The 18,939-nt window shown below is 39.1% G+C and overlaps 1 protein-coding gene across 1 annotated transcript in view; it reads left to right on the forward strand.

Annotated features, from left to right (window-relative positions):
• SSH2 (slingshot protein phosphatase 2) overlaps nt 1–18,939 on the forward strand; it is a 101,439-nt gene that overhangs the window by 21,878 nt on the left and 60,622 nt on the right. The window contains exon 2 of the mRNA XM_080826629.1: nt 18,834–18,937. Within this exon, the coding sequence (XP_080682755.1) occupies nt 18,834–18,937 (104 nt within the window). The remainder of the gene's footprint in view (nt 1–18,833; nt 18,938–18,939) is intronic.

The following is an 18,939-nucleotide window of genomic DNA, read 5'->3' on the forward strand; positions in this document are numbered from 1 at the left end:
ACCCTGTGTGTGGTTCATCTGTAATATAAATTCTTTTAAAATTCCCCAACAGCTGTATTTTACACAAGCACTGATTTTAGAGGTAGAGAAATTATCTATGAGAACTGTCTTTTAATAGTTTGTTTTTGTTTTGGGGTTTTTTTTCTTTTAATAGTTTTTAATAACAGGTATTGTAATTTAGCTGACAACCAAAAAGATTTAGCCGTACTCACTTAGCAGTTCTTCACTAATGTGCTATTCTGATGTAATACAAATGAATTTATGAAATTCACTTGCCTTCCTTTGATGGAAGCTAGTTTCAGATTTCTGATTATCTTTTGCTTATTATTATGTTCAGACAACTAAGTTTGCTGTCTTTTTTTTTTTAAGATTTTATTTATTTATTTGACAGAGAGAGAGAGAGAGGTCACAAGTAGGCAGAGAGGCAGGCAGAAAGAGAGGAAGGGAAGCAGGCTCCCTGCTGAGCAGAGAGCCTGATGCGGGGCTCTACCCCAGGACCCCAAGATCATGACCTGAGCCGAAGGCAGAGGCTTAACCCACTGAGCCACCCAGGCGCCCCAGTTTGCTATCTTTTATGAACAGTTTAAAATGATGGTTTCAGAACTTACCTGCATTATCTTTCATTTAACTTGAGCCCTCACTGTATCATCAGCATGTTGTCATATCCGTTTAATGGGGGAGAAGAAAGGAGGGAAGTCCTTTGTGTAAAAACATTCTCCTCAGCTGTTCTTCCTTGATGCTGGGAGTTTGGTGCCTGGCAGGAAGTGAGACAGACATGTGCGATAACAAAGTGACATGAGGAAGAATTGCCTGTAAGGTTCTCGGACTTGTCCAGAATGATTGGCTGTCAGCTGGCAGAAAGGTAGGGTAAGGCAGATTTTATCTCAAAATCTGAGAGGGTTAACAAAGTATAACTTAAGAGAAAGAAAACTAGTTCGAGAAAAGTTTAGTTAGAGCAGGTGGTATGAAAGCTAAGAGCCATGTAAATACACTTGTTTCTTTGACCCTCCTGGGTGAGAGTCGTAAAGCATTGGAATTTGTTAAAGGGAAAAAATGATCTGTCTGAAGAGCCAGGAGTTACAAAGAAAAAGACATTCTTTGAGGGCAAGGAATTTGCGTAATCAAGGCTTTTCTCTCTCAGGTTTTTCAGGCAATTTGAATTTCTTTATGGAACAAATTTTCCAATTGTACCAGAAAGTAAGACAGACAGATATCCCCCAAGATACCTTTCTTCATTCCCTTAGCTCAGCTCAAACCACCCTTGTTTCTCACCTGGAATACAAAGTAACATCTATCTCCCTTTTTCTAAGTTTTTTTTTGTTTTTTTTTAAAGATTGTATTTATTTGAGAGAGAACGAGAGAGAATATGAGAGAGGAGAAGGTCAGTGGGAGAAGCAGAAACCCCCCCCCACCCCCCCACCCCCGCAGAGCTGGGAGCCCGATGCAGGACTCGATTCCGGGACTCTGGGATCATGACCAGAGCCAAAAGCTCAACCAACCAACCAACCAACCGAGCTACCCAGGCGCCCAAACGCTTTCCAATCCATTTTCCATGCTGTAGTTGGAGAAATCTTTCTGGAAATGCAAACTTTGGATCGCTGTTATCCTCAGAATAAAGTCCAAATTCTTTGGCAAGTCGCGTAAGACCTTTCAGATCTGTGCCCTGCTTACCTCTCCCCATCTTTATTGCAGCCCTTCCTCTACTTTTGCATAGTATAGTGAGATTAGATTTACAGTTTAGGTAGCTTTGTCCTAACAAATTTACATAAACCTACAAATTATCAGCTCCATTGTCATGATAGCAGTAAGTGGAGCTTTTATAGGACCTAGCAGAGGCTCCTGTGCCTGAACAAAGGGTGTCTAAAATCTTTTGCAGTTAACTTGCCCAGAAGGCATATGTAGGACAGTAACCCACATAACACACCCAACTTCTCAGAAAAGGGAAGTTCAACACAGAACGCTAAATAGAACTTTGTGAGAACTTTCAAGCGAGTCGAAAGTTCTTTTGTGAGTAGAAGTTCCCCACTCACATCAGGCATGATTGAAGGCTGCAAACAACAAAGAGGCAGCCTTTTCCTGTAGTCTGTGTTGCAGACATGTGGGCTTAGGGCACTTGCTACGTGAGCACCAGAAAAGAGGTTTTACACGGTGACTTTCACACTGTATTGTCCTCTGAAGTGCGCTTGAGTCTTCAGCACTGGCCCTGTTGTCATTTGCAGATCACATTTACTAAACACTCTGTACCCAGCATTAGACTGGGCACTATGTAAAGCAGGGCGAAGGCACTGCCTTACATGGGAAAGTGAACAATATATATGTAGGAGTATTCATCTTGTTAAACAGAATAAAATTTAATAAACAAAAGCAAGAGAATAGGAACAGGTAAACTATTTATCTTTGCTTTTACATGAATTCTTTTGTGCATAATAAGCATTTTTATTTGGCGTTGGAACAAGAAGGGAGAAGTAGAGCATCTTGCTTCCCACTCAGATTTTTCCGTAGGAGATTGTGCCCTATCTCTCACTACAGAGATAGGCCAGCACTGTGAAGAGCTGAGTGGCCCTGCTGCTAGAGCCTCAATCACTGGCCCGGAGACATGTGGGCAGCTTGAGTCCTCCTTGTCTGAGTAGCAGACATTGCTGAGGGCAAAGCATTTGGGCAGAGAGGTGGCTCATAAATGAGGAACTTCATCTAAGAAACTATGTGTTTTTCAGCCCTTAGGGTTCTAATTGCTGGTTTCTTCACAGCTCACTTTCTCTCAGGCCCCACCCCTCCTCACTTTGGAGAACTTGTTGACAACAGCTTTACTTTTTCAAGTCTTGCACAAAGGCAGATGTCTCCGAAAAGCAGCTTACGCAAAACATCTGTGTGCTTGACTCTGTTCCCACGATGTGTTTTCCTGTTCTGCTCTCTTCTTTTGGGGGGGGGGAGGGGAGTCTCCATTTTAAAAATTGAAAACACAGTATAACAACATCATTAAAGAGAGATTTGCAGAAAGAAAACCAGCACCCACAATGTCACCTTCCTTTGCTAATAGCTATTTCCACTCCTGCTTATTACCCTCCCGTTCTTCACATGCATACCTTTTTTTTTTTTTTGCCTGATTATCGCCTTTTTCTTAAGCGGAAGTCCAGGTAATTTGTTATACAGCCACTTCCCTTTTTTTTTTTCCCCTGACTCTAGCAGAAGTTGGTTTTGGATCTTGAGTTACCAAAAGGGCATTGTGACTTTATCAGCATTTTGTCAGTGAGCTCTAGTTTTTATTTTCCTTTCCTACACCCAAGTATCCTAGTTTTTAGAGTATGGCTGAGACCCAACCTTTATTTTTAAAAGTAAGACATATGTATGTGTAGGATTTTTAATTTCCTTAACACTTAAAAACTGGTATTTTAAATTACATTGATTTTTAAGGCACATTACTGGGCCTTCTCCAGGACAGCCTTATTTAGAAAAAAACATGTCTACAATGTAAAACTATTGATTTGCTGCATTAAATTTACTTACTAAGGTTTTAAGATATGCACGTTAAGATAGAAATAGAATGTATTATTTTTTACCCTAATAGATGACAGAAAATATAAAAGAAAAATAAAAGCAACGTAAATAGAAAACATAAGTCAGCATTCACAGTAAATATAAATAAACTTACCAACTCATACAGCCAAAAGAAAAAAATGTTTCTCTATCTTTTGCCCTTTGTGTGTGCAAGCCTTAACTCTTCCACCTGACTAGTCTGGGAAGCTGTGCTTCACTTGTAACTGGTTGTTTAACCTTATCAAGCTGTCTATAGTATCACCTTTTGTTCTCTAATGATAAGGCCATATCCATGTCTCTCATTTTTTTTTTTTTAAGATTTTATTTATTTGTCAGAGAGAGAGAGTACACACAAGCAGGCAGAGAGGCAGGCAGAGAGAGAGGAGGAAGCAGGCTCCCTGCCGAGCAAGGAGCCCGATGCGGGACTTGATCCCAGGACCCCAGGATCATGACCTGAGCCGAAGGCAGCGGCTTAACCAACTGAGCCAACCAGGCATCCCCATGTCTCTCATTATTCTTCCTTTCTTGTTTTACAAAAAAAAATGAAATGGACCATATCTTCTTGTTTTGCTAAAATGGAATATCTTCCCACCTTCCTTTTAGAAACTGTGGTCCCCTGTGCTTAGATGTTTAAAGGATGAATCGCTGGGGTGTGTAGGGTCTTCCCATGACAGAGCAAATCTACGAGACTCACATACAGCCTCACTAGCCAGCTACTACCATGTGAGAAAATGGTAGGATTAGGATTGCAGCTCTCCTTCCATTCATTGTGCAAAAATTTTGCCTTTGGCGGTTAAAATCATTTCCTTTGGTTCCTTATGTTTTCCTGTGTCTTGAGTTGCCACTTGGGAGCTTATAGGACATTGCTCAACCAGTACCTAAAACCAGTCTAGGTGTATGGGATTGTACTGCAATGTCTGTTGCTACACCGGAGCAAATATGCGACTTTTTTTTTTTTTTTAAGATTTTATTTTTAAGTGATCTCTACATCCAACATGGGGCTCAAACTTAACAACCCCAAGATCAAGAGTTGCATGCTTCACTGACTGAACCAGCCAGGCACCCCAAAAATATGTGATGTTTTAACTTTTTTTCTTTAAAACACATATGAAATTGTAATTTACACTTGGATCATTTTGATTGGAATATTTTTCTTTTTTTCCAAATCCTAACTAAAATGTTTGGAATTCTCATTGCTTCAGATTGCATTCTAGAGTATTGCAAAATACTACTGTGTGATCTCTTTGTCTCTAGCTTTCTGATTTCTTATGAATAGTATTTGGAAAATAGAGAAGGAAGTGCCTTGGTTCATTGCTTCTTCATAAATTGATCTAAAATGTACATTTAGTAAATTTGAAAAATTAATTATTAAATATTAGATCAGCCATCAAGAAAACTCAAGAAATTAAATTTGCAAGAAACCAGTGGGGTAAACTTTTCTATCTCTGGTGGTGGTGCAATCTATGATGAGTCTGTAATGATTAAGGAGGAAGAAAGTAGGAAGCAAGGAACATTGGATTGGTTAAAAACTGTGAGCTAATTAAGGCCTGAGACTGCTATTTGCTTTCTTTTTCCTTTTTTTTTTTTGACAACTCCTTAAATTGTCCTTTGAACTTTGCTTTTTGCTATTTGTTTTTCTTTTCTCTTCTTCCCTTCTTCCTTCTCTTCCTCCATCATCATCATCACTATTTTACAAAAGTTAACTGTTTTTAGGTGTCAGAACCTAAGCCCTGACAACAGTGTTCCTCTTGGATTTCATTGTGTGTTAGTACAGGGCCAGGGTGATCTGTAATATGCATCAAAAGAGTTATAAAAATAAGGATTTGCCCAAGGCCTTGAAAGTCAGTGTGGTGATAGTAAAGAAAACCAGGCAATAGATTTAAAAGACATTCGGCGAATTTTGCCATGCCTTTCTCTAAAAACCCCTTTGTTTTTTATTTAAGAATTACTATTTTGGGGGCACCTAGCTAGCTCAGTGGGAAGAGCACGAGACTCTTGCTCTGAGCATTGTGATTTGTGCCCCACGTTGGGTGTAGAGGTAACTTAAAAAGATAAAATCTCAAAAATACACATTTTTGAGGGACTTTTAAGAGTGTATTAGCAAATTATTTCATTTTCTTAGCCTAATAAGGCAGAGAACAACTTAAGAGAAATGGTTTGATAATGAAAATTGATAGGCTAGTGTTTTACAGACTGTATTAAATGTTTGTGGCCATGGAGTTTTAAGAATTACTTGTAGGACTACAATAAAGTAACGGTGAACACTGGACTGACTCAATTTAAAAAGAAAGAAATAAACAAACCAACACTTGGTTTTCTGATGTTTGAGAATTCTCATTTAGAACCCAATTGCTCCCCTGGTGGGTTGGCTACAATGGGACTGCATTGTGCAGGAGAGGCAAAGAACTGAAACTGCTAAAGAAGCCATGGAATGGAATTAAAAAAAAATTTGGTAATTTTTTTACCAAATTGGTAAGCTTAGGCAAGTTACTCTACTCTTTGCATCTTCATCTATGAAATGGGAAGAATGACTTCCTTTCATAGAATTGTTGTGAAATAGTGATACGAAATGATGCCTAACACAGGGTGAGTATTCAACAAATGATAATTACATCTTTAAGTTTATTTTATGATGCTCAGTACCAACACCTAACCACTTCCACCACCGTGACACAACTCCCAAAGAGAACATTTTGGTGAATATGCCATTGTTCCAGATTGCAAGTTTTCAAATAAAAGTTTGTGAAATAATGGTAAAGTTGTTGTCATTACTATCAACAAAAAGCTATCTCGTAGATAGTTGATTGTATAGTTATAAGGCTCTGGTGATCTGAGCTACAGAACCAGTGTGGAAGTTATAGCAACCAGCTTTCATGATGGTTCCCTTTGATTCTTGACTTGTGGTATTTATATCCCTATATAGTCTCCCTCCTACATTAAATATGGTTGATGTGTATAACTAGTAGTGTGTTGCAGAAGTTATGGTGTGTAGGGACACCTAGGTGCGCCAGTCAGCTGAGCGTGTGACTTTTGATTTCGGCTCAGGTCATGGTCTTGGGGTGGTGAGATTGAACCCTGCATGGGGCTCTGTGCTCAGCGAGGAGTCTGGGGCTTTCTCTCCTCCCTCTGATGCTCCCCCTGCTTGCACACACACTCGTTCTCTCTTAAAAAAAAAAAAAAAAAAAAGTAAATCTTTAAAAATAAATAAATAATCTTAAAAAGAAAAGAAAGAAATTATGGTGTGTAACTTTTCAAGTTTAAATCATAAAACATTGCACTTCTGCCTTGGTCTCTCTGGATCGCTTACTCTGGGGAAGGACAGCTGCCTTGTCAGAAGAGTACTCAACTAGCACAGTACAGAAGTTTACATAGCAAAGAACTGAGGTCTCGGATCAGTGGCCATCTGACCGAGCCATTTTAGAAGCAGATCTTTTGGTCCTATTCAGGGCTTTAGATGCCTGCTGCATCCTGATAAGAGACCCTGAGCCAGAACCACCCAGCTAAGCTGCTCCTGAATTCCTAACCCACAGAAACTGTGTGAGATAATGAAGGATCTTTATTGTTTTAAGCTTCTACATTTCAAAGTAACTTGTTATTCAGCAATAGATAACTAATCAGAAGTATCTATATATAGGATAAAGTGGCCCTGAGGGTGGTGAAAAGAGTGAACGAGAGTCACGAGAGAGGGGAGGCTAGCCAGAAAGTGGGAGTTTGGTTTCTGAAATCAAATCCATCAAGATCTGATGCCTTCCAAAGGGGCTCTGGGAATAAGAAATCTAAATGGAGGGGCACCTGGGTGGCTTAGTGGTTTAAGCCTGTGCCTTCGGCTCGGGTTATGCTTCCAGGGTCCTGGGATTGAGTCCCTCATCGGGGTCTCTGCTCATCAGGGAGCCTGCTTCCCCTCTCTCTCAGCTCTGCCTCTCTGCCTGCTTGTGATCTCTCTCTGTCAAATAAATAAATAAAATCTTTTTTTAAAAAAAGAAAAATCTAAATGGAGCCCAGGTGAAGGTCTTTGAACATTAAGAGGATGAGAAATTTGGGGAAAAAACTGCTGGATGTTCATCTATATGAACAATGGAATCTCTTAAGATTAGAGTAGAAATCAGAGTGAAAGGACAGAAGATTGAGCTAGATGAGGGGTATTAAAAGATAGTGACAAGGATATCAGAAGGTGACTGCAGCAAAGAATAGAGCATGGCCTCAGCCTCATAAGAAGCTTTGCATTAGGGTGCCTGGGTGGCTCAGTCAGTTAAGCATCTGCCTTCAGCTCAGGTCATGATCCCAAGGTCCTGGGATCGAGCCCTTTGTCAGGCCTCTTGCTCAGCATTCTCAGGTTCCCCCGGTCATATTCTCTCTCTCTCTCTCTCTCTCTCTCTCACACACACACACACACACATAAATAAAATCTTAAGAAGAAGAAGCTTTGCATTAGACTGAAAGAGAAATCTGAAAACAGATTTGGGTTTGACGTTTTGGCCAAGTGCTTAAAAGCCCAGCTTGCATTCCTTCTGCAGGTGTGTTTTAAATACCTGGAAAGACATTTGTTGAATCATGCAAATGAAGTGATTTTTCAAATGCTGTGCAGTTTCTGAGTTAGTATCCTTTTGTTTGTCTTGTCTTGTTTATTCCCGCCAACTATTTTAAATTTGGTCCCTAGTAATATTGGTCATGTCTTGGTAACCAATACATCTGACGATTTAAATACTGAGAAAGAACTATTCAGGGCATTTGCTTTTTGGTCCAAACAGTTTTTAAGCTTTTACCTTTTGAAAGAGAAGTGTTAAAGTCCAGAGTTCTCAGCCACAGGACTGAGAAACTTTTAATTCAGCCTGTAAAGGAGTTGGGCTCTTTGAGCTGAGGCAGTTTCTCCTCTCCTTGGAAGAGGACCTTCCTGAGAACAAGATTCTCACCATATATGGCCTTTGTTATATTGAGGTCTGTTCCCTCTAAACCCACTTTGTTGAGAGTTTTTATCATGGACAGATGCTGAATTTTGTCATAGGCTTTTTTCTGCATCCATTGAGATGATCATATGGTTTTTATCCATCATTTTGTTAATGTGATATATTATGTTGATTGATTTGCAGATGTTGAGCCATCCTGGAATAAGAACCACTTGATCATGGTGAATGATCCTTTGAATATGTTGTTGAATTCTGTCTACCTCTATTTTGTTGAGGATTTTTGCATCCATGTTCATTAGGGATATGGGCCGTTAGTTACCCTTTTTTGTGGAGTGTCTTTGTCTGGTTTTGGTATCTGGGTAATGCTGGCCTCATGGAATAAAGTTGGAAGTTTTCCTTCTTCTTCTGTGTTTTGGAATGGTATTAACTCTTTAAACGTTTGGTAGAATTTGGTAGAAATCACCTGTGAAGCCATTTAGTCCTGGACTTGTGTTTGTTGAATTTGAGTTTTTTTATTGCCAGTTCAATTTTGTTGCTAGTAATTGGTCTGTTCCAATTTTCTATTTCTCCCTGGTTCAATTTGGAAAGATTGTATGTTTCCAGGTATTTAGGTATCCATTTCTTCTGGGTTGTCCAGTTTGTTGGCACCTAATTTTTCATACTAGTCTCTTAGAATCCTTTATATTTCTGTGATGTCAGTTACTTCTCTTTCATTTCTGATTTTATTAAGCCCTCCCTCTTTTTCTTTTGCATCCAGTTCTTTTCTCATGTAGGCCTTCTTGCCCTCCTTCCTAAGCCCCACAGTCTTCCTAACTTTTTGTTTTTGGCATCTAGTTTTTTATATATTTTTTAAGCAATGTTTAACAGTCAACAAACATTAAGGAAAAAAGGAAAAGAAGCAACTTTAAGAAACAGTGTGCAAGTATCTGCCTCATGGGAATATGTCTAAACTTTTCCCCACTCGAACCTGAACTTTGTCTTCAGGATGCTGTGAAAAATACAACAAATATCACACCAGGCTTTGCAGTAAAATCCTGTCTTTGTTCTCTTTAGATGAACTGACCAGATGTGTTTTTAACTGCTGGTTGCTTCAAATTATTAGGCCCACAGTATGTCCTGTTGTGGGAACATCTAACTCAGGATAAAGGGTTAAAGGGCTGCCCTGAGTGTCAGATGACGTGGGGCTTAGTCTAAGGTCTAACTAACTAGCTGTGTGACATGTGACAAGTCATTAAATTCTTGAACTGCAATTGTTATATCAGATTCTCTGTTGCAAGTTCAGAAATGAATTTTAACTATCTTTACCAGAATATTTGTTAGAAGGCAGTCAGAGCTCACCTAATAGACAGGAGGCTTCAAGAACAGATAGGAGCCAAGGGCATTTAGGGAAGCCCAGAGAGTAGGAACAGACTGGTCTATACCTTTTTCTCCCCACGGTGAATGTGACCATCCCCTAATCTCTCTACTCCTTTGGATAACTTGTCTTAAGATTTGGGGAGGGGGCACCTGGGTGGCTCAGTTGGTTGGGCAACTGCCTTCGGCTCAGGTCTTGATCCTGCAGTCCCGGGATCGAGTCCCGCATCGGGCTCCCAGCTCCACGGTAAGTCTGCTTCTCCCTCTGACCTTCTCCCCTCTCATGCTCTCTCACTCTCTCTCTCAAATAAATAAATAAAATATTTAAAAAAAAAAAAAAGATTTGGGGAGCATTTCCAGCTAGCCAGGCCTAAACCACATGCCAAGTTCCTGTAAGGCCCCTTACAGTTCCAGAGTTGGGGGCCACCAAGACCATGCGTATTTGGGGGTATTCCCCAAATGGAGACCAGAGGGAGATTAGGAAGGAGACATCAGTTGATGGACAGCCAAAAATAACAAATGTCAATTCAGATGTACCCCAGTCTGTAGAAATTGGAAGGTTGAGTTATATGGCCAGTGGTAAAATTACTGATTCTACATTATGTTTCTGAATATTTCTAAGATGCACATCTTTGAGGCAAAATGGAATCATCACAAGATCTTACCAAGTAAATGAGATCCAAAATGAACAAAACAAAAGGAATTTTCTGCGTTTGTTTCTTCTGTTTATGGTTTATAGGGAAAAGATCGGGATGGTCGAAGGAGTTTGTCCCTCATCCTTCAACAAGCAGACCTTTGCTTTTCTTCTTAGATTGTAGAAAAGTAGGAAAGGGGGAAAACAAACAGCTGTATCTGAGGACGGTTGTGCTGGACATTGTGCAAGAAAGTTGAAGTGGAAGATTAGCTGGAACTAAAATGGTCTGATGGTTATAGTTAATGAGTAAGAACTGGAGTCCTAAGTTCTTCTTTATTTTGCCAATAATTGGTCTACTCATGTACCCCAACCTCTGCTTGTCTGCCTATGAGGAGAGAAATAATCCTGCTGCCTGCACGCATAGGCGTGTGTCTGGAGTTTATACCCGGGGAGGGCTCCAGGTATTGGTTACTGTTCTAATACTGTCATTTGGAAGTATGGCCATGCAGGGGTGGGGATGGGGTGGGGAATGTTTAATTGCAGAGAAGAGTATGTATGATATTTGGATTTAGACTTTCCCCCATTATAGTCTAGTCCCTAAGTTCCTTTAAGATTATAGAATCAAACTTTTTCCCATTACTCGGAAATATGCTTTTGACTTTTGCAGCCATGTTTCCTTCCTGATATTTGGAGTTAGCCAAACTTTTCAGTAGGCAGTGGTATTGATAGTTCTTTTGGCCTCTGGTCTAATATTTTTTATTTCGAAATTTCCTTTCTATATGATACAGTCACACCAAGTAGGGACACGAACTCCTCTCCAACTAAGGAATTGACAGAAGCTGCCCTAGTCCTCTGAATCTGAAAATTAAACAAATAATCAGAGAACACTTATCAAGAAAGGGAGAATGTTAGGGTAGAATATGTTTGAAACTTACCCCTAGGTGAATATTCCTCAAGACAATAGTAAAACATACAGTTCAGATTGTGTGTATTTTAGTTTTATATAAATGGCAGCCATCTCGGGGCGCCTGGGTGGCTCAGTGGGTTAAAGCCTCTGCCTTCAGCTCAGGTCATGATCCCAGGGTCCTGGGATCAAGCGCCACATTGGGCTCTCTGCTCAGCGGGGAGCCTGCTCCCTCCTCTCGCTGCCTGCCTCTCTGCCTACTTGTGATCTCTGTCTGTCAAATAAATAAATAAAATCTTTTTAAAAAAAAGTTTTAAAAAAATGGCAGCCATCTCAGTTTGTGCAATTTATAAGTAAAATGTAATTTACCTATAAATTTTGGGTTCGACAGAAATACCAAACATCACAAACACTATAAACATGAAAATCTACTTCCTTAATTTTAATATTGAAGTATTACATTCACTCTCTGAAACCCAACTTCCCATAGTAAATGATCCATCTCTTCATGTATGTTGTATGCAAAATAGAAGACTGTGTATCCAGCTGATACTCTGCAATTTGGCCTGGTGTGTTGTTGCTTTCTTTTGCTTCCTTAGCCTTTCTGCCGGTCATGGATGATCACGCTGGCTACATTCTTCAAAAATTATTCCAACCTCGGGACGCCTGCATGGCTCAGTCGGTTAAGCATCAGTCTTCCGCTCAGGTCATGATCTCGGGGTCTTGGGGTTGAGCCCCGTGTCTGGCTCCCTGTTCAGCAGGTAGTCTGCATCTCCCTCTCCCTCTGACCCTCCCCCGCTGCTTGTGCTCTGTTATGTTCTTGTGTTCTCTTTCTCTCTCAATAAGTAAAATCTTTTTTTTTTTATAAATAAAATCTTTAGAAAAAATTCCAACCTCAGAACAGTTAAGTATTTTCTTCCATTGGTTGACCTTTTCCTCTACACTGTGCCTGAGAATAAACTGCCAGTTAAGAAATTTCATGCTCTAGGAAGTGATTTTGATCAAGAGAGATTGGCACAGAGTGCTTCCCCAGATCTGTTTAAAGCAGAGTAATCTTTCCTCCATTTTCAAGACTGAAATGCTACTGTCATTCCCAACAGAAGTCACAGTTCTTTTCTCTACTCTCCAGCCCATCTGGATTCATCTCTCAGCCAGATGTTCTTGATTCCCCTTAGTATAGTCTTTCTATTCGTGCCCTTGATAAGGGAAACAAAAAAAGGCATGAGAAGAGTTGAGATCTGGATTTATTTTAGTCCTTTTCGTTCACTCCTGTAGTCTACTTTTAAATTCAGTTCTGTTGAAAGCTCTGTGGGAAAACATTGTATTTCATTTTACATAAACTATATCATAAAACTGAAACAGCATAGTAGAGAGTGATTCAGAGCATGAACTTTCAAGTCAAATCTTGGTCTGAATTCTTGCTCTTAGGATTACCAGATGTCTGATCTTGGGCAAATAACTTAGAATCTTTTGAGTCCATCACTCTCTTATGTGTAAATTGGGAGTAAAAAATAGTACCTACTTCATAGGATTGTTGTGAAGATTAAATGAAATAATGTCAAGTGCTCAGCTTAATGCCCAGCATACTCTAGGTATCCAGTCAAGTTAGTTATTATTAGCTATTCATATGTCTAACTAGGAATGATTTTCTCTCTGTTGAGCAAGCAGTCTTATGGCAAGAGAGGAATAGATGATCTTCAATTGTATTCTGACCAACTTCATTGGTCACTGTGTCATTTTCTTATCAAGATGATCCTGTGTCATTTTCTTATCAAGCAGCTAAATACTCTCCATCTTTAGATCAAGAAAGCTTTTGGGTTTGTGTCTAATTTAGGCAACTGTAATCACCTCCAAGTGGCTCCATAAAATTTACTAGAGAAGTCCTGTTTCTGGTCCAGAATTGGTCAACTCAAAAAATGTGTAAAAATTTTCACTTGCTCTCTAAATTTTTAAGTAGAGACCAAATCTATGTTGATTGAATTTTCAGGAAGACCAATATTTACATAAATTAATCTCTTGCTGATATAGCAAAATATACTAAGCTTTTACCTTATGCTGAAATACATGTGATTAAATTCACGTATAATATGATCATATATCATATGCAAATGAATCATTTAATTTTCAAGTTCAGTTTGAACCACCTAACTCTGTTGGTTTTGAACTTCATTTTTTCACTTCCACACCATCATACTGCTATCCTATTTTTGATAGCATTTATAGAGCTTTGACTTTTGCTCAGTGATGATAAGGGATTTTATAATCAGCCACACTTTTATTCCTGATCCCTGTAACCAACGTATATGCCACTTTCACAATAACTGGAGAGTCCTAATCTGGGACCACAGAATAAAGAGAATTGACTGTACCATCCAGAGTGTGTCTGCCATGACTCTCTGGGAGCCGGTACCGTACCTAAGTAGGGCAGTCTCCTGACCCAGGTGTATCTACTGTGCATTTTGTTGTATCAGAAAAGTTCATTGAGATTTGTATAAATGATTCAAATAGAAAAACGTCTTTTCTCTTATACTGTATGTGAGTTGGACTCCTGGTCTTTCTTTCACCATCAGGAATTTTCCAGGTAGCTTTGAACTAACCAAGAGTCCTTGGTTCCACCCTAACCCGTTGTGAAAGCACTACACACATTTTAAAGAACACAGTTAGGTTTGCTTTAAAGCATGAGCAACAATAAATGTATCAAACCAGGAAGTTTGTTCTTAAACTAGTGTTTGTCAAAGAGAAACTACTTCTGTCTCACAAAAGGAATGACTGAAGTATGCTTGGTTGTTTTAAGCTCTCTACAAATACACTTCTTTTGTGGATGTTGAGATCACTTTGCTTACCGGAAACCAAAGTGCACACAGCTGTAAGTTTGTCTGGTGATAGGTAGAATATTAGTCTGTATTTTTTAAATATTTTCATTTGGTAAAGCAGACAGTTGCTGTGTTGGCAGAAGTGTGAATTTCATTTCCTGTCTGTGGTGTACCCCACTCATCCTGTCACTCAAGACATTTTGTTTTAGGTTGTTCCCGTAATGTGACTGAAACAGAGTGACCCACAGCAGGGTGACATGTGCATACCACGAACGTAACAAGAGACAAGACTTGTGCAACAGACCACAAGAGCGTAATGCTTTATTTAAGGATGAAAACAAAACAAAATAAAGGCGGCCCCTCCCAGCCAGCATGCAGATTTTTAAAGTGGCATCCATGAATTCTTGTATTTGTTTTTAGAAGACATGTTCCAATCTGTTTGGCAAGTTAGCTCAAAAGTTTATCAGCTTTATGCCTCTTAATTAAAGGATAAAGTTGAGTCAACGACTGACATCATTATAGAGGTGATTTAATTTTATTTGCCAATTAATGTATCATCAGACATTTGTATTTACAATCCATTAATCTGCCACATATATTGAGTTCTGTAACAATTATTTTTTACATGTGAAATTACAGGACTTCTGTTTTCTTGTCCTAAATTACATTTCCTGCTGCAATGACAGGACAGATAAAACAGTGTGGGAAGAACTCTGGGATGAATTGATTCATCCTTAAATAGCTATTGAGCACCTAATATACACTTGGCACTATTTCCAATGTTGAGGATTATGTACTGAGCAAAATAAAATCCTCGCTGTTCATTGAGCTTATATTCTATCACAAGGAGGTAACCACAATCAAGTATACAAGTAAATAAGTGTAATTTTAGTATATGATATATATCCTGGAGGAAACACAACCGAATAGCAGATAGAGTATGACTGGGACAGGGAAGAGGTGATGATACTGGAGCTGTGGCTTAAATAGTGACAGGCCAAGAGAAAATTATCCCAGGTAGAAAATAAAAAGCATGAGGTGCCTGGGAGGCTCAGTTGGTTGAGCGCCTGCCTTTGGCTCAGATGGGATTGAGCCCCATGTGTCTCGGGCTCCCTGTCAGTGGGGAGCCTGCTTCTCCCCCTCTCACTGCCCCTCCCTTGCATGTTCTCCCTCTCTCTCTCTCTCTCTCTCAAACAAATAAAATCTTTTTTTAAAAAAAAGAGAAGAAAAAGCACAAAGGACCTAAGAAGGGGCCTGAAATACAGAAGAAATAAAAGAGACCAGTGCAACTATAGCAAATGAACAAAAGGGTAGATAGTACAAAATCAGAAAAGTAATGTATTATTGGATGTTACAGGGCCTTGAAGTCTAAGCTAAAGACTTCAGCTTTTCTTTGTAAGTACAAAGGGAAACACATGATATATCCGTGTATTTTGTATATATAGAATCCCTCTGGTTGCTCTTTGGTAAGTGGATAGCAGCAGTGCAGAAGTGGTTGCAGACAGGCTAGTTAAGAGACTTTTTGCTGATAGAATGTCTGGGATTAGTTTCACTTCAGGGACAAGGTAAAGAGAGTAAGGACGTAGAAGAAACAAAGATTGGCCTTGGATTAAAGCTGAACTGTGAGAGAATGTGGAGGTTCATTATATCATCCCCTCTATTTCTGTTTATGTATGTAATTTTCTGTAATAAAAAGCTTAAAAAAAATCTTTAACAGTGATCTAAGTTTTGAAAAATGATGGTGCCGTGGATGTTGTCAGAGTAGTAACAGAGCTAAATGGGCAGATTCAAGATATATTTAGAAGTATAGCCCCCAGGTCTTGCTGATGAATTAGGATACATATTATTGCAGGAAAAAAGAGAAACCAAGGATGACTGTCAAGTATTTGGCTCAAACAATTTGGGTGGACAAGACTAGGAATCAGGTTTGTAGGGACTCCAGAGCTTTGTTTTGGCAATGTAAATTTGAGACACCAATTGGATTTCCAAGCGGAAATGTTGAGTAGGCAGTGTAATTTACAATACATTAGCTAACTCTGCGTAAACATACTTATAAGCAAACTTGGAACCCTCCATTATATGTTTCTAAATTTTGCCATTAATGTTTTAGAAGTTCTATCCTTTTCAAAGTTTGTGAATAACATTTTTTAAAGATTTTGTTTATTTATTTATTTGACAGAGAGAGAGAGATCACAAGTAGGCAGAGAGGCAGGCAGAGAGGGAGAGGGGAAGCAGGCTTCCTGCTGAGCAGAGAGCCTGATGTGGGTCTCTATCCCAGGACCCTGAGATCATGACCTGAGTGAAAGGCAGAGGCTTAACCCACTGAACCACCCAGGCACTCCCCTGTGAATAACATTTAAAAGGCTTAGTCTGTTGGTATGAAATAGTTCGAATATATTTTCACTTTTCAGATATTTACTAGTAATTATATCACTGCTATGCTGAACAGTAAATCTCCACCTCTCTTGAGCTGTCATTTACATGAAGAATGGTGTTAACATGGCAAACTCCATAGGTTAAACCCATTTCCTGTGTCCTCCTTTCACTGCATGTGGGAATGCAAGTCAGTGAAAGTAAAGTTTTGAGTAACACTTCAGCATGGTGTGCGTGTATTTTAAACAAAAATTTTTTGGCAAACTTTGAGTCTATTATTAGTAACTAAGTATTATAATGTAATTTACATCTGATTAGAACCTAATCAGATGCTGTTTTGTTAATCATAGACCCAGTAACAAGAACTAATATTTGTTAAGGACACCACTTTTTTTTTTGCACTGTGTAATTCCTTCATTTTCTGTGTATTAGTACTTTACCAACATTATAATCGTAAAGAACACAATTCCAAGTACTGTACTTTTTAGAGAGATCACAGTCTATAGACACATTTACTTATCTTAGACAAGATTAATCTCATTCAGAACTTACTGCAGTTTATAAATTCTCATAAATACAGAAATTGATGCAATTAAACAAAAACTTCAGGAGATTATTTTTTAAATTCCTAGGTCATAACCTTTTCCGTGGGCTGCAATTACCTGCTCTGTGATCACTGATGGTTATGGTTCAATTTAACTACATAAATTATCAACCTTTTATATCCTTAAAGAAAATGTAAATGAAAATTACAATTTCTTACCAAAAAGCTTAGCATTTTCCAAATTTCAAAATTTGTTTCCCCCTCCCCCCTTTAGCTAGTCATTTCAAGTAAACTAAAAATAACCACATCTCACCTGCAACATTTAATAGCAGTCATTTGATGTATAAAATTTTAACTATGCTCCCAGTTATTTAAAACACACAGAAAATGGCTGCCTATCAATCTGTCTGTCATAAGTTAAAAATATTACATTTAAGAATTAAGATGAGGGACTCCTGGGTGGCACAGTCAGTTGAACATCGGACTCTTGGTTTCAGCCTGGGTCATGATCTCAGGGTCATGGGATCCAGCCCCACAGCCGGCTCTGTGGTCAGCATGGAGTCCACTTAGAGTTTCTCTCTCCCTCTGCTCCTCCCCACCATTCTGTCTCTCTCTTTCTCAAATATATAAATCTTAAAAAAAAAAAAAGAAAAATAAAAAGAATAGAGATAAGGGGGCACCTGAGTGGCTCAATTGGTTGAGTGCCCAACTCTTGATTTTTGGCTCACGTCGTGATCTCAGGGTCATGGGCTCCCCTCCCTCATCTACCTCCCTACTTCCATGTGCACTCTCTCTCTCTCAAATAAGTAAATCTTTAAAAAGAAAAAAAAAAGAATTAAGATGAGGGTTTCCAGTTTCCTCCAGTTTAAGCATTTATACCTTTATGCTTGTCTTGTCTAAAGATGTTTTCAGGTCACCTGGGTGGCTCAGTCGTTTAAGCGGCTGCCTTCAGCTCGGGCCTGATCCCAGGGTTCTGGTCTCAAACCTTGAATAGGACTTCCTGCTCAGGGGAGAGCCTGTTTATTTCTTTCCCTCTGCCTGCCGCTCTGCCTACTTGTGCTCTCTCTCTGTCTCTCTGTCAAATAAATAAATAAAATGTCAAATAAATAAAATCTTTTTAAAAAATAAAGATGTTTCTATAGTGTTGATATTTGTATAACCCATGTTTACGCACCTTAAAATGGAATCATTTAAAACACTAAGAATTAAATTCATGGTAGAGCTTTGGGAGTTTCAAAAGCAACTGAAGTATTCTCAGATGTGTCTGCCAGCTTCATTTCTAGAGATATTACTAAAGCAAAACTGAGAGTTTTATACCTTAGTTGCATTTTGAATTCAAAAATCCCTCTGCACAAGGGCATTACTCTAAGAAACTGTATCCTTGTTGACTCCGCACAATAGCTTCGTTTTGTTACCTGTATTTTACCCTTAAGGAAACTTAGGCCACCTAAAATTCACTCAGGTAAGAAGTAGCAGAGCCAGGATTCGAACCCAGGCGATCTGGCTCCAGAGCCATTACCCTCTTTTTTGTTTTCCGAGCCTTTATTCTCAACTGCTACCATGTGATATATATAGAATATTGTAGGTTTCAGAAAAGCTATCTAGACTAGATAGGTTTGTGTAAATAAAAGGGTCTCTCTTGATTTTATTTTTACTTCATCCCATGAAATTGGAACTTTGGAAGATGAAAGAGAATAATCCCAAAATGTATCTCCATCATACTCTGGTTTCCTTCCTTAAGTAATCCATTTCCTTTTGACTTTTTCCCTTACAGCATCAGCGAGAGCTTTCTAACTGTCAAAGGTGCTGCCCTTTTTCTACCACGGGGAAATGGCTCATCCACACCAAGAATTAGCCACAGACGCAACAAGCATGCAGGT

This window comes from Martes martes, assembly GCF_963455335.1.
Source record: "Martes martes genome assembly, chromosome: 16".
NCBI classification, from domain to species: Eukaryota; Metazoa; Chordata; class Mammalia; order Carnivora; family Mustelidae; genus Martes; species Martes martes.